The following is a 13082-nucleotide window of genomic DNA, read 5'->3' on the forward strand; positions in this document are numbered from 1 at the left end:
TCAGCTCAGTTTTTGTTTCAGCAACTAGGACAATGTCGTCAGCGAAAAGCATACACCATGGGACACCGTCTGGTGTCGCACAATAGATGCTGTCCATAATCAATGCGAAGATGTAAGGGCTAAGAGCCGACCCCTGGTGGAGTCTGATTTCCACCGGGAAAGCCTCGATATCGCCAACTGTAGTCCTGACGTATGTAGTAGATTTACAGTACATATTACGAATTGCCCGGATATAAGCAGTTGGAATCCGTCTCGTTTCCAAGGTCTTCCATATCGTTTCGCGGGGAACGCTATCATACGCCTTCTCAAGGTCAATGAACGCCATGTGAAGATCTCTATATTTTCCCTATATTTCTCCATAAGCCGTCGAAGTAGATGAATCGCCTCCGTAGTAGACCTGTTTGGCATAAAGCCAAATTTGTTTTCTGAAACCCTAGTAACCTATCTCAACCTAGCCTCTATCACCCTTTCCCATAGCTTCATGGTATGGCTGGGTAGTTTAATACCTCTGTAGTTGCCACAACGTTGGGGATCTCTTTTATTCTTATAGATTAGAATCACCGTAGACTCTCTCCACTCCTCTGGCATCTTGGCAGTCTCTAAAATAATATTAAAGATGTTGGTCAACCATTTAACTCCCTCATATCCTAGTGCCAACCACACAGTGATAGGAATTTGATCTGTACCGACAGCTTTATCCCTCCCCATCTTTCTAAGAGCCATTTTGACTTCCTCAAACCCAATCCTACTTGTAAGGCAGCCATTGGCCGTAGTATGATGGTCGGCTGACCCATCAACAGTACTATCTCTACAGAGAAAGGCACCGTCATTAAATAAGCCAAAGAAGTAACTACCCAAACCCTCTTAATATCATGATCTTTCACTAAAAGAACACCATTGTTGTCCTTAATAAACCTAATGCTACCTAGATCCCTTTTCCTATTTTCCCTGGATTTTACAAGCCTGAAGATGTCGTTTTGTCCTTCCTTGGTGTCTAATCTATTGTACATTTCCTCGTATGCCATATCCTTTGCTTTAGCCACTGTTTTTTGCCGCTTTGCCTCCTTGTATCTTTTTTTAGCTCTCGATATTTCTTCGACGTCATTGCATTATAGAAACTCCTTGAAGCAAGTTTGCTTTGTCTTCACCTTAGTTTGGACTTCGTCGTTCCACCACCACAATTCTTTATGTTCCTTGACCTTCCCTATCGACAACCCAATGGTATTTTTGCCCACCTTTCTGATGGAATTTGCCATATTTTTCCATAACATATATGCATTATTTGAGTTTGTAGTTCCAAATCCTGTAATTGACAAAACCTTACTCCTAAAGTCATCAGTTGTCACTCTATTTAAGTTTTTCCAAAGGATCCTAGGTTTACCAAGTTTAGCCCTCCTATGAGTGCTCCTCCCGTGGCGTACACGGAACACCAAAACCAACAATCTATGTTGTGATGCACATGCCTCTTCAGGGAACACCTTACAGTCAATGCAAGCCCATCGATCTCGATTTCGAACCAGGATGTAGTCAATTTGGGTACAATGTCGCCTGCTATGGAACGTAATCAAGTTCATATCTCTCTTGTTAAAGAAGGAGTTAGTGACCACCATATCGTGTGCAGTAGAAAATTCAAGCAACGTTCGACCCTCCTCGTTCCTACTACCAAAACTGAAACCCCCATGAACACCGTCATACCCGTCGGTTGCACTACCTATATGGCCATTGAAGTCTCCCCCTATTAAAACTCTTTGGTCCTCCAGAATGCTCCTAAGTACATCATCTAACTGATCCCAGAAGCAACGTTTCTCCCCCTCCCCTAGGCCAATGTGTGGGGCGTACACTGAAAGGATATTCACCACTTCTGTTTCTATAATAACCTTAATCATCATGATCCTATCCCGGTATCTACAAACTTCGACTACATTTTCCTTGAGCCTAGAGGATACCAAGATACCCACCCCATTTCTACCGGTATCTACGCCTGAATACCATAACTTGTACCCATTACAATCTCTGGCGCGAGCCCCTTTCCACCTAGTCTCCTGAATACATGCAAAATCTATTTTCCTATTACTAAGTACGTCGGTCAGCTCCAGCAGCCTAGCATTTAATGCGTCTACATTCAACGAACAAACTCTAAGTCTAGTCTCATGTACACCACTCTGTCGAGCCCTCCCCCTATACGCCCTATGGGATCTAAAAGAAGGACATGACCTCAAGTAATCATCTACAGTCGAAGCTATGGGGAACTATGAAAAAGGAATCCAAAGAAGACAAAAGATGCCCCAATAAAAACGCTAGAGAATTAAGGGGTACTAAGAAGCCTAGTTGGTTACTTAATAGGATTTTAAGACAAATGAACACTATCTTACTTAACTTTAGGCCAACAGCTAAAAACCAATGATTGACTTTATATCTTACTTAAATATGTAAAAGTCAAGAAAACCCCCAAATTTTTTTCAACGATCGAATTGCAGTTTTCAATCCAATGTTGAAACTTTAGTTATTTTGCAAAAAACCCACCAGCTAACTCAAATCCCAATCTTTGTTTTTTTAACTTTCTTATTATTCTATTATTCAAAGTCTAAAAACAGAAGAATCAGAAAATTGGAAACCCAGGCGGATCCAGAGATGATATAAAAACAACCCAAATTTATATAAAATAAAAAAACGATTGAATTTTTCCATAGATTATAAATAAATAAAAACCAACACATGCAAGAAAATAAATCTTTTACAATGAGATTAGAAAGAAAACCCGTTGAGCAATTCAATTATAAACCAAAATTAACTTTTAAAAAAAACCCAGCAACGGAAAAGATAATGAAATAAATCCAAAATTAGAAACTGAAGAAGTTGAATTGATTTTACCAGAGCTCAGATTTACCACCTCTTTGTGAAAAAGCCGATACAGAGATAGTGACAGAGAATCTGTCGTTGACAACGCAAGAAAAAAGGGAACGGAGGCTCGGTTTTGGAAGTTTAGATTCGAAAACAGACGGGTTATTCTTCTTCTTCTTCTTGTTTGTATAGCCTCGAGTCCAGATCTGAACAGCTACACAAAACACTAACGAACAAAAATAACCAAGATCTAAAAATTGAAACTTACTAAAAGAGAATAACTCGGAAACTGTTGTCGTTGAAATAATCTGGATCTGATGAGAAACGAGTTCCCGATTGGCCGCAGCAAGAGATGCCCAAAAGCACTACTGGATATACAACAAAGAACATAAAAGAGTTCTAGCACAGAAAAAAACGAATAAAGAATATATTTTAATAATATAAAAGTAAAAAACTTATATATATATAAAGATAAAATAATAATTTACGCCGGGTTGGATATAGTTAATTTTTTTCACCTTAAACCCCACCCCATCTCACCCCATCCCATCCCAAAATTATATACCCTATAACCAATCTTACTCTGCCTCGATCTTTGAAATTAAAAAATAAAACTCTTATAGGGTCGAGTCAAGACCCATCGAATTTGAGTATTTTAACAATCCTTAATTTTACATTTTTGCTAAACAAACTAAAAAAAATAGTACAACATTATCATAAAAATATTATATTCCTTAAGATAAATCTTATATTTTGTGAACTAAACACCCTCAAATTTAGGTATTCGAGACATCTTGAAAGATTCGAAAAATCCCTTAATAATGAATCCATATTAAAATAAAATTATTTTTATTTAATTTTAAAGATCTTTAATAAGGTGACATCGTAATTTCAGGTGAAATTCCCAAAAAATCATCGGTGATCGGTATATTTACCGATCTAACACCGGTCAGATTATATTTTTTCGATCTAACACCCGTAGCAGTAAAGCGCGCCCCCTGCCTCGCGCTATATGCTGATTTGGCGCCACGTGGGGTATAGCGCGCCCTCTGCCCCGCGCTATACGCTGACATGGGTTACACGTGGGTATAGCGCGACCCCTGATCCGCGCTATACACCACGTAAGGGTATAGCGTGGATAAGGGGCCGCGCTATACCTGGTTATCTGACACGTAGGGTATAGCGCGGTACAGGGGGCGCGCTATACCTTTAATTACCCACCCGTCCACACCCCAATCCTCTCTATAAATACCCACATCCTCAATCACTTTCATCACACCAAATTCTCTCAATTTCTCTTAAATACTCTCTCTGTTTAAGGTATATTTTATAATATTTTTAATATTATGTATTTAATTTATTTAAGTATTTTACTTTATTTAATATTTTACTAATATAATTATTTTGCAGATATATAATGGAAGGCAGTCTACTTCGCTTGGATGGAAATCATATATCTCGACACTTTACTGATACGGTAACATTTTAACGTTTTAATTTAATTTAAATTATTAGTAATAATTAGTTGATTTATTTAATGCATGATTATTAGATTAAGAATTAATTTTTGTAATTATTTATTTTTTAGGAGAAGGACTGTGTATTAGATCCTTTTATTAGGAATCTTAAGTTAGTGATACCTAAATGTGTCTTGCCGTATTTAGTAGAGGCTGGATTTGGTTACATAGGTAGATATCAGGGTCATTGTAAGATAGAACCAAACCTTAATTATGCCTTAGTAGAGCGGTAGAGGCCGGAGACCCACACATTCCATCTTCCGTGCGGAGAGTGCATGATCACGCTTGAGGATGTTTCTATGCACCTGGGGCTTTCGGTGGATGGAGTTGTGATATCAGGGATAGTTTTTGGTTCTTGGACTACTTTGTGTCGGGATAATCTAGGACGTGTCCCGGAAAGTTTTATCGGAGGTAGAATACCGTTAAATTGGTTAGATGCCAATTTTCGGGAGTTGAGCGCATACGCCTCTGAGGATGAGGTTAAGATGTATGCACGGAAATGCATATTGCAGTTGATAGGAGGGTTGCTGATGCCGGACAAATCGCGCAACCTAGTTCACTGCATGTGGTTGCGACATCTTAGCGACTTTCGTCTCGTCGGATCATTCAGTTGGGGCTCGGCAGTTTTGGCATTGTTGTACAGGGAGATGTGTGGAGCCACTGACTACAGGCGTAATGCTATCGGCGGATGTCTCCTACTGCAGCAGTCTTGGGCATGGTATCGATTGCCCTTTTTATGTCCCGTTGTGAAGAACCCATTCGTATTTCCACTACTTCTGAGGTAATTATAAAATTGATTTTCTATATTAATAATTTTATACAGTGTATAATAAATGTTTTTCCTTGAATAGGTGGTCTACTGATAGGAAAAATCATCAGAAGCTACCTGATTATTTACAAAAAATTAGGGCGCTAATCGATCAGAAGGCTGGCACACAGGTATGAATTTTAATGTTTAAAAATCAATTTTAGATTATAGTTATATAATTAGATTATTATTTTGATAAAAATTATATATTATTTGTTTTAGTTTAAATGGGTGCCATATTCTACTGATGATGTGAGGGCAATGATCCCACCTGAGTTGAGGGGTCCATCAGATGTTTAGATGACGATGGTCCCTCTGATCTGTTATGCGACCGTCGAGTGGCACTCCACTGATCGCGTGCTCCGACAGTTTGGTTGTTTTCAACCAATTCCGGAAGCACCTGGCAATATGGACGAGTTGCATAGCTTAGATAGACGCGGCAAGACAGATACAGATTGGCTGGTGAGGCATCATGAGTGGGTCGTGTTGTGGGAGGATCGACATCGGCGCCTTCCACGTAGAGAGCCCATTTTTACTGACTTCTTGATGCATGCTGAGGATTATTATGAGTGGTTCAATAGTAACGGGAAACCGTTTCTACTTCCCGAGGATGCACGAGGGCAGACCTTTCCACGACGTCGACAGAGACGTTCACCGACACAGCACCATCGTCCCTCGACTCGTGGACGGAGAACAGGTGCTTCCGATTTATCCTCAGCTGCACCAGCAGGACCTTCACAGCAGCCACCGCAGCCATTTATGATGCCGCAACCATATATGATGCCGCCATCGCTTTTCCATTACCAGATGTCGCCACCGCCACCTTCACCTGGTTTTATGACCCCGCCGCCGCCACCGTCACAGATGACCCCTCCTGGAGGCTATTATGGGTCTATGTTTATAGATCTGACTTGGGGTTCATATGCTGGATATTTTGCGGGTTCAGCCTCATCACCAATGGCTGCAGCACAGACAGCTCCTGTACAGTTTTCACACTCAGCGATGTCTGAGTTTTCCCAGTTTTCCCAGTTTTCGTAGGTCGGTGGGATAGTCAGTCATACACCTCCAGGGTCCTTATTCTATGGAGATGCTTCATCGTCATTAGCTCCTCATCAACCTAATGTACCTGCTCAGGAAGGCGACGACGACGATGATGATGACAGCGAGGAGTCAGAACCAGTGATACGAAGAAATCCTCCTCGAGACCGACAGCCACCGCCCTGCGGAGCAAATTCGCAACGCAAGCATCGATAGATTTTTTTATTATATTTGTATTTACTTTATTTTGTTTAATTATAATTTTTTATTTTTTCTCATTTAATACTTACTTTATTTTGTTAAATTTGTTGGACTTTTTTTAATATATTTCAGTTAATTTTGTTTATTACCATTTAATATCAATTATTGTAATTTGGTTATCATTTACCATTTAATTCTTATTGTAAGTTTGTTGTATTTAAATACCAAATTGTAATTAGTTTGATAAAATTTAATGATTGTGTTCGACGTCCACAATTGTCCCAGGATTCAACATCCGCACCAGCCTAAACCAACCTGGAAGTTCGTTGTAAGATGCATCCCATTCGCCATGAAGTTTGACAATGGCATTTTGTTTTGCCAACCAAGCTTTTTTATAGGAGACAGTGTACCCATACTGCGATTGTATAGCTGAAATCAACACTGCAACGGCTATATGAGAGCTTGCTTTTACCATGGGCATGATGGCTTGGCATATCATTTCAGAGTCCAAGTTGGGATGATCTTGGTTGACCCCTCCAGCACAACATGTGTAAGGCTGTTGTATACTGTTAGTTCCCATATGTTGTTTTTCCTCTTCATTTTCGATACGCGAACCATCCAATTGCATCCGTTTTCGCGTCGGGCATAGTAACATACATATTTTTCGGTCGTCGATCGGTTGACTCTAGACTGAACAGAATTACGGATATTGTAATTTTTTATAGCCATCATCGCTTATTCTTTTCTTGAAAACTCCATGCCTAAAGATAACTCACCATTATTTATTGATGAGTAATATCCATAGTCACCGAGATGAGGCATATCTGCAAATTCTGGCCCGTACATTGCACCATAATCAGCTTCATACATGTGTACAGGAGGGTAAGTTTGTGTCATATTTCATAGAACTTCATCTACATCATCATTATCGAATTGCGGTGATTCTGGGTGAATGAATAGTCTGGTCTCAGCACCATCCGCACCAGGCTCACGAAGCGGTTCTTTTGGTGGAAATGATGGTTCCTCCATGCGCTCCACATTTAGGTCGAAGAACCTACTACTTGCATGTCTTCCCCTTGAACTAGAAGGCATATCGACATTGAGATCGAAAAAACTCGCAGTCAAATGCCTCCCCCTAGAGCTTGAAGCCATCGTGTCAAATGGAAACTGCACAAATTGTTGCGTCGATGACATCTCCATATTAAGGTCAAAGAAATTTGCAGATGAATGTCTTCCCCTTGAACTAGACGCGGTGTTGCCATACGGATTGTTCGTGGACCCACCTCGGTACATATCATAAGGAGTTGCGGATGAATGTCTCCTTATTATGGCATTAAAATCATTACACATTACTGTAGTCGGGCTGTCAACTTGATCAACTTGTTCAGCCAACCCATAGTGGGAGCTTAATGATTGACCCCGAACAGTACGCACTTGAACAAAATGTGCATACATCTCAATAGCGGCGTCCGAATAATTACTTTGAGCTTCAACCATCATTTGAACATCATCGTTGTTCGAAAGTTCGAACGCTGTATAAGTTAATGCAACAATGATGTTGGAAATCTGTACTGCAATGACGACATTCTTCTACTACTTCCAACATGAATCTTTCTCAAAATCTTCGTTATCAGCTCCTCAAGAGTTATGTTTCTATTGAATGATATTTTAACACGTTCATTTGATACGAAAACGCCGGTTTCATCTTCTCGAATTTCACTATCATAATAAACAATAGCTGAAAGTCGCGCCATTCTTTGAGTTTAAAAATGCGACAATATTATATCTGCAAAAAAAATAACTGAAACAAACCTGATTAAATAAATTATATATGAACGAAAATATAACACAATAAATTTTTTACACATCAACGTAAATAATTTAAATAATATAATTTTATATTATTACCTGCACCGCAAAACTATTTCGACGTATGCTCCCGCTTTTCAATTTACAAACATAAAAATTATTTGAAAATAATTAGTATAATATTTTTTCAAATAATGATAATAAACAATAAGTATAATTAAAAAATTATAACAAAATTACTTTATAACGAAAAATCGCACGAACTTCTAAATCAAATATGAGAAGATTGCCAGAATTATTACTCGTTAACGGAATTGTTGTATTAATTTATAAGTTGAGAAGAGAGATGCGAGGAGATGTGAGAAACTTAACTGGCAGAGGAAGATATTTATAACTATATAAGGCGCAGTACCTGCACCGCACTATATGTAATTATTTAAATAAAAGATATAGCGCGGACCAGAGACCGCGTTAAATATAATTCACCCTTACGTGTCGTATAGCACGGCCCCTGATCCGCGCTATACCCCTACGTGACGTATAGCGCGGATCAGAGGCGCGCTATACACACGTGTAACCCATGTCAGCGTATAGCATGGTAAAAGGGCGCGCTATACCCCACGTGACGTCAAATCAACATATAACACGGTTCAATAGACGCACTTTACTACTACGAGTGTTAAATCAGAAAATATAATTTGACCAGTGTTAAATCGATAAATATATCGATCACAAATGATTTTTCGAAAAATACACCGTAATTTCACTCAAAATATATACTGTTAATGCGCCAAATATAAACTAAAATGCATAGATATATAGAATTGAGGGTACTTTTAATTATTCAAGTGAACTATTATGCATCTTTAATTATATAGAATTGTGTCTGAAAATATAAAAAGACAAAACACTTCTCAAACATGGTTTATTACGTTAAAAACCATAAACCTCATTACACACAACTGATTCTTATCTACCCGCTAAGAGTCCAGTAACCAACAAATTTATTCCCCAACATTTTTACTGCTGTTTTTTTCATTATGAAACAGTGGCTAAACAGCAACGTAGGACATCCATGGAGATTCAATTACATCTTCGAAGACGGGTTCTTCCGCCCAGCAATGAATTCTTGCATCTTCTTAAACTGCTCCGGCGTCATTCCGTCATAGTATTTATGACCCCTCTCCTGCAAACAAAAAGAAATTTAGATGAAGATGATTAGCTCTATTTGCTCCACAACTACACACAGCCTTACCATGGTGGAACCTGGATTCTATAAGAGGAATCATGTATTACTTTTTTGTAGGAACAATGAGGGGGATTGATAGATGGGACACTATGGAATCATTTGTTATCGCTACATAATAAACTTTTGGATTCACCGTTGATGCGGGTTGGTGATTTCAACATGATTTCCAGATCCATCCGAAAGTTCAAAGTATCGGTTCTTAAACCTGTTCTTCGGAAACCAATGAGTTACCCGTGTGTATGCAGCAAAGTTCGTATCTTATGCAGAGAAACTTCAGCTCATTCAACCAGTTCTGTTCAACGTCCAGAACTGGTGCGACATTTTCTTCTTCCGAAAGTGTCTTGGACATAAGTAACCAGCTAGTTTTATGAATGACTGGACAGTGCAGCATAAAATCAGCCAAAAGAGCAAGGCTAGGATGCAATTCAATTTGCATACCTGAATCCTAGGAACCACTTGGGTTATGTTTCCGTAGTAAGGGTTTCATAGTTCAGCACGGTTGGCCCTTTTGTACTCTTAGGAATAGCTCGTCAGTTCACTAGGCAAAAAGATGATTGGAAATCCCCCCTGATATGGCAAAAGCGTCCTATGCAACCTAAGGACCTAGCCTGCAACGAAGGATCGTTTATGATCTCGGAGGATAGAGACGGACAGCACGAACCGCGATCCTTCAAATTGTGCTTTCTCTATGGTCTCAATGGATATTCTCACCTATGCCAACTCAAAAAAAACTATACTAGGGCTGGGAGAAACAACTAAGATACTTAAGCAGTAAATCCTTGCTCTGTATTACCAGTAAACAACAGATTTTACGGAACTATGCAAGCAGATAACGATATATCATTAATAAATCGAAGACTAAATTAGATTTTTTTTTTCTATATAGACAAAACCAATGCTTATCCAAAGACAAAGATAACTGTAAGGAATACCTTCTCCATCGCCAGACCTTGACGAAGATCCAACTTGTACCCATCATTGATCACAGACTTATACCTGAGAACCATGTCTTGACTGTTCTTCATTATTGCTCCAGCAAGCTGCCGAGCTTTCTTCAACACTTCATTCGGCTCAACAACATAATTGACCAACCCCAATTTACCAGCCTCCTCCGCCGACAGAGGCGTGGCCGTCAACGACACTTCCCGCGCCTTGTTCGGCCCTATGAACCGTGCAAGCTTCTGGGATAAACCCCATGAAGGAAATATCCCAAATCTACAAACAAAACACACATAAATACAACAAAACCTTTTATTTCTTTATTCAATCATGCAAAGTAGAAAATGAACCTGGCATGAGTATCGATGAAAGATGCTCCTTTAGCAGCGACAAGGATATCACAAGCGAGGGCGATCTCGAATCCGGCGGTGATGGCGAACCCGTTGATAGCTCCGACGATGGGTTTCGGGCACTGCTCCATTTGGATAACCGGATCCACCTCCGGGTCCTTAACGTCTCCCTTGAAAACTTGCTGCGCAGCAGTCAAATCCACTCCCGAACAGAAAGCCCGTCCTGCTCCGGTCAAGATGATGACCTGAACCGATTTATCCTTCCCGAGTTCCTTGAAAGCCTTGGCCAGGTCCACCATCATGGGTCGGGTCAACGAGTTGAGAGATTTGGGTCGATTGATGGTAACGATCCCGACCCCATCAGACTCACGGGTCACGACGATGAGTTTGTCAGACGAGGAATCGCCCATTTTTCCCGGAAAAAGTTCAGAAAATGAAGATGAACCGAACTTGTTACAGAGATAGAAACAATTCATTTATATAATTGGGCAGTCGGTGAAATTAGGGGGTTAAACTAGTAGAGTCGAGTTCAAATATTATTAAGTTAAATTCAATTCAAAAGTTTTAAAATAAAATTTGATTTGATTAAAAAATTTATGAGTTTAAAATTTTTAAGTTTAACTCGAAATCAGAAAATGAAACTCGTAAAAATTCGAAAAAGTTTGAAATAAAAAAATAAATTTAACTCAATTAAAGCCTTAAACTCAAATTTAAACTTTAAAAACATAAAAATTTTGCTATACTTTTAAAAAAATTTACGTATAAATATTAATATTATTAATAATATTTTAACATATTATATTTTTAAACTACTTGTAAATATTTCAAATTGAATATTAAATAATTTATTTTAATTTATTAAGAATTCAAATCAAATTTATTTGATTTAAAAATTTATTAAATTATAACCGAATTAATTTTAAATAAATCACAATTTATCTTGTTTTATTTACGGACGTATGTGGAACTGTCTTGATGGTTGGGTTCCGTATCCGTCTTGTTGCGTGTAGAATGTAGATAGTGCCTTTGAAATGCGTGTATAAGTGTTACATCACATTAGACATGGACATCCGCAAAGAAGATAAGAACACAAGAAAACAAGTATCAACAAATTATTATTTTATAACAAATTCCAATTGCTCATTTGTTAAGGGTGTTTATTTTTCATATTAATTAAAACAAAGTTTAAATCATCTAGCCACCTTTAAAAGAGGTCAATACGACTTAATGATTTTTTTTAATAATAATAAGTATATTATTTATTGATCAAATAATTTGAATCGAGTATTGTAAAGAAAAAAATAATCTTCTAAATTTAATTTGTTCCATTCACAATCCTTTTTAAATAGTACGATTATCACTTTATGAAAAATTTATTATTGGTTCAAAGAAGACGATGCTTTTATTAAAAAAACTTAAAAATAATTAATTAAAAAAATAATCCACAAATAACATTATTTGAAAAAATGACTTCCAAACTATTCACGTATGATTATCTCGCGTTCTACATAAAACACGTAACGAACTTGAGTTGCCTAGACCGCGAGATTCGTCATACGTATATGAACTTTTCAATTCACATAATTTAATATTTAGATAATTTATCTCGTATTTTGCTCAACACGAGGGATCCCGAGAAATTGAATTGACTCAAGAATTTATTGCTGGATAAAAATCTAGGACCTCGTTGTTTGTAGAAAACGAGGTTCGTTAATTGAATTACCACTGTAATTTAAAATATAAAATTAAAAAAATCTATGTAAAAGAATATTTTTTAAAAAAAATTCTAATTTAAAAAATAATAATTTTTAAAAATTCTAATTAAAATAGGAATCACAAATTTTTTTAAAAAATCAATATTAAAAAAATCCTTAATTTAAAAAATTTTATGAAAAATTGTAATTAAAAAAAATTCTCTAATTAAAAAAGTTATTGGTTTAAAAAGAATTTAAAAAATAGTAATTAAAAGTTTTTCATAATGAAAAAACTCTAAATTTAAAGATTTGAATTCTTTAAAAAAATTAGAATTATATTTTAAATAAAATTCCAGAACCTCTATTTATGTAAGGTGTGAGGTTTGATCTGACAATTTGAAATTTATTTCAATGAGAAAATAAATTCAGTGACCAAAAATGCCTTATAATATACGATTTTAATAAACTTTTTTTAGATTTGCGAAAATAACCAACAAATTTGCAACACGAACTTCAATTTCGCAACACAGTTTCCAAATTCGCAACACGGAATTTCGAATTCGCAACTCGATTTCTGAATTCGCAACGCGAATTTGACAATTTCGCAATGCGAATTTCTTTTACGCAACGCGATTT

At 37.4% G+C, this 13082-nt stretch overlaps 1 protein-coding gene across 1 annotated transcript; it reads right to left on the reverse strand.

Moving 5' to 3' along the window:
* Positions 1-9287: 9287 nt before the first annotated feature.
* On the reverse strand, positions 9288-11209 carry LOC120156022 (probable enoyl-CoA hydratase 1, peroxisomal). Its single transcript, XM_039167447.1, has 3 exons — positions 10753-11209; positions 10396-10678; positions 9288-9400 (listed from the first exon to the last, which is right to left on the reverse strand). Exons 1-3 carry the CDS (start codon positions 11160-11162, stop codon positions 9302-9304), a joined length of 792 nt encoding a protein of 263 aa, XP_039023378.1. The 5' UTR covers positions 11163-11209; the 3' UTR covers positions 9288-9301.
* Between the last annotated feature and the right edge of the window lie 1873 nt (positions 11210-13082).

This window comes from Hibiscus syriacus, unplaced genomic scaffold (assembly GCF_006381635.1).
Source record: "Hibiscus syriacus cultivar Baekdansim isolate YM2019G1 unplaced genomic scaffold, ASM638163v2 tig00111210_pilon, whole genome shotgun sequence".
Taxonomy (NCBI): domain Eukaryota; kingdom Viridiplantae; phylum Streptophyta; class Magnoliopsida; order Malvales; family Malvaceae; genus Hibiscus; species Hibiscus syriacus.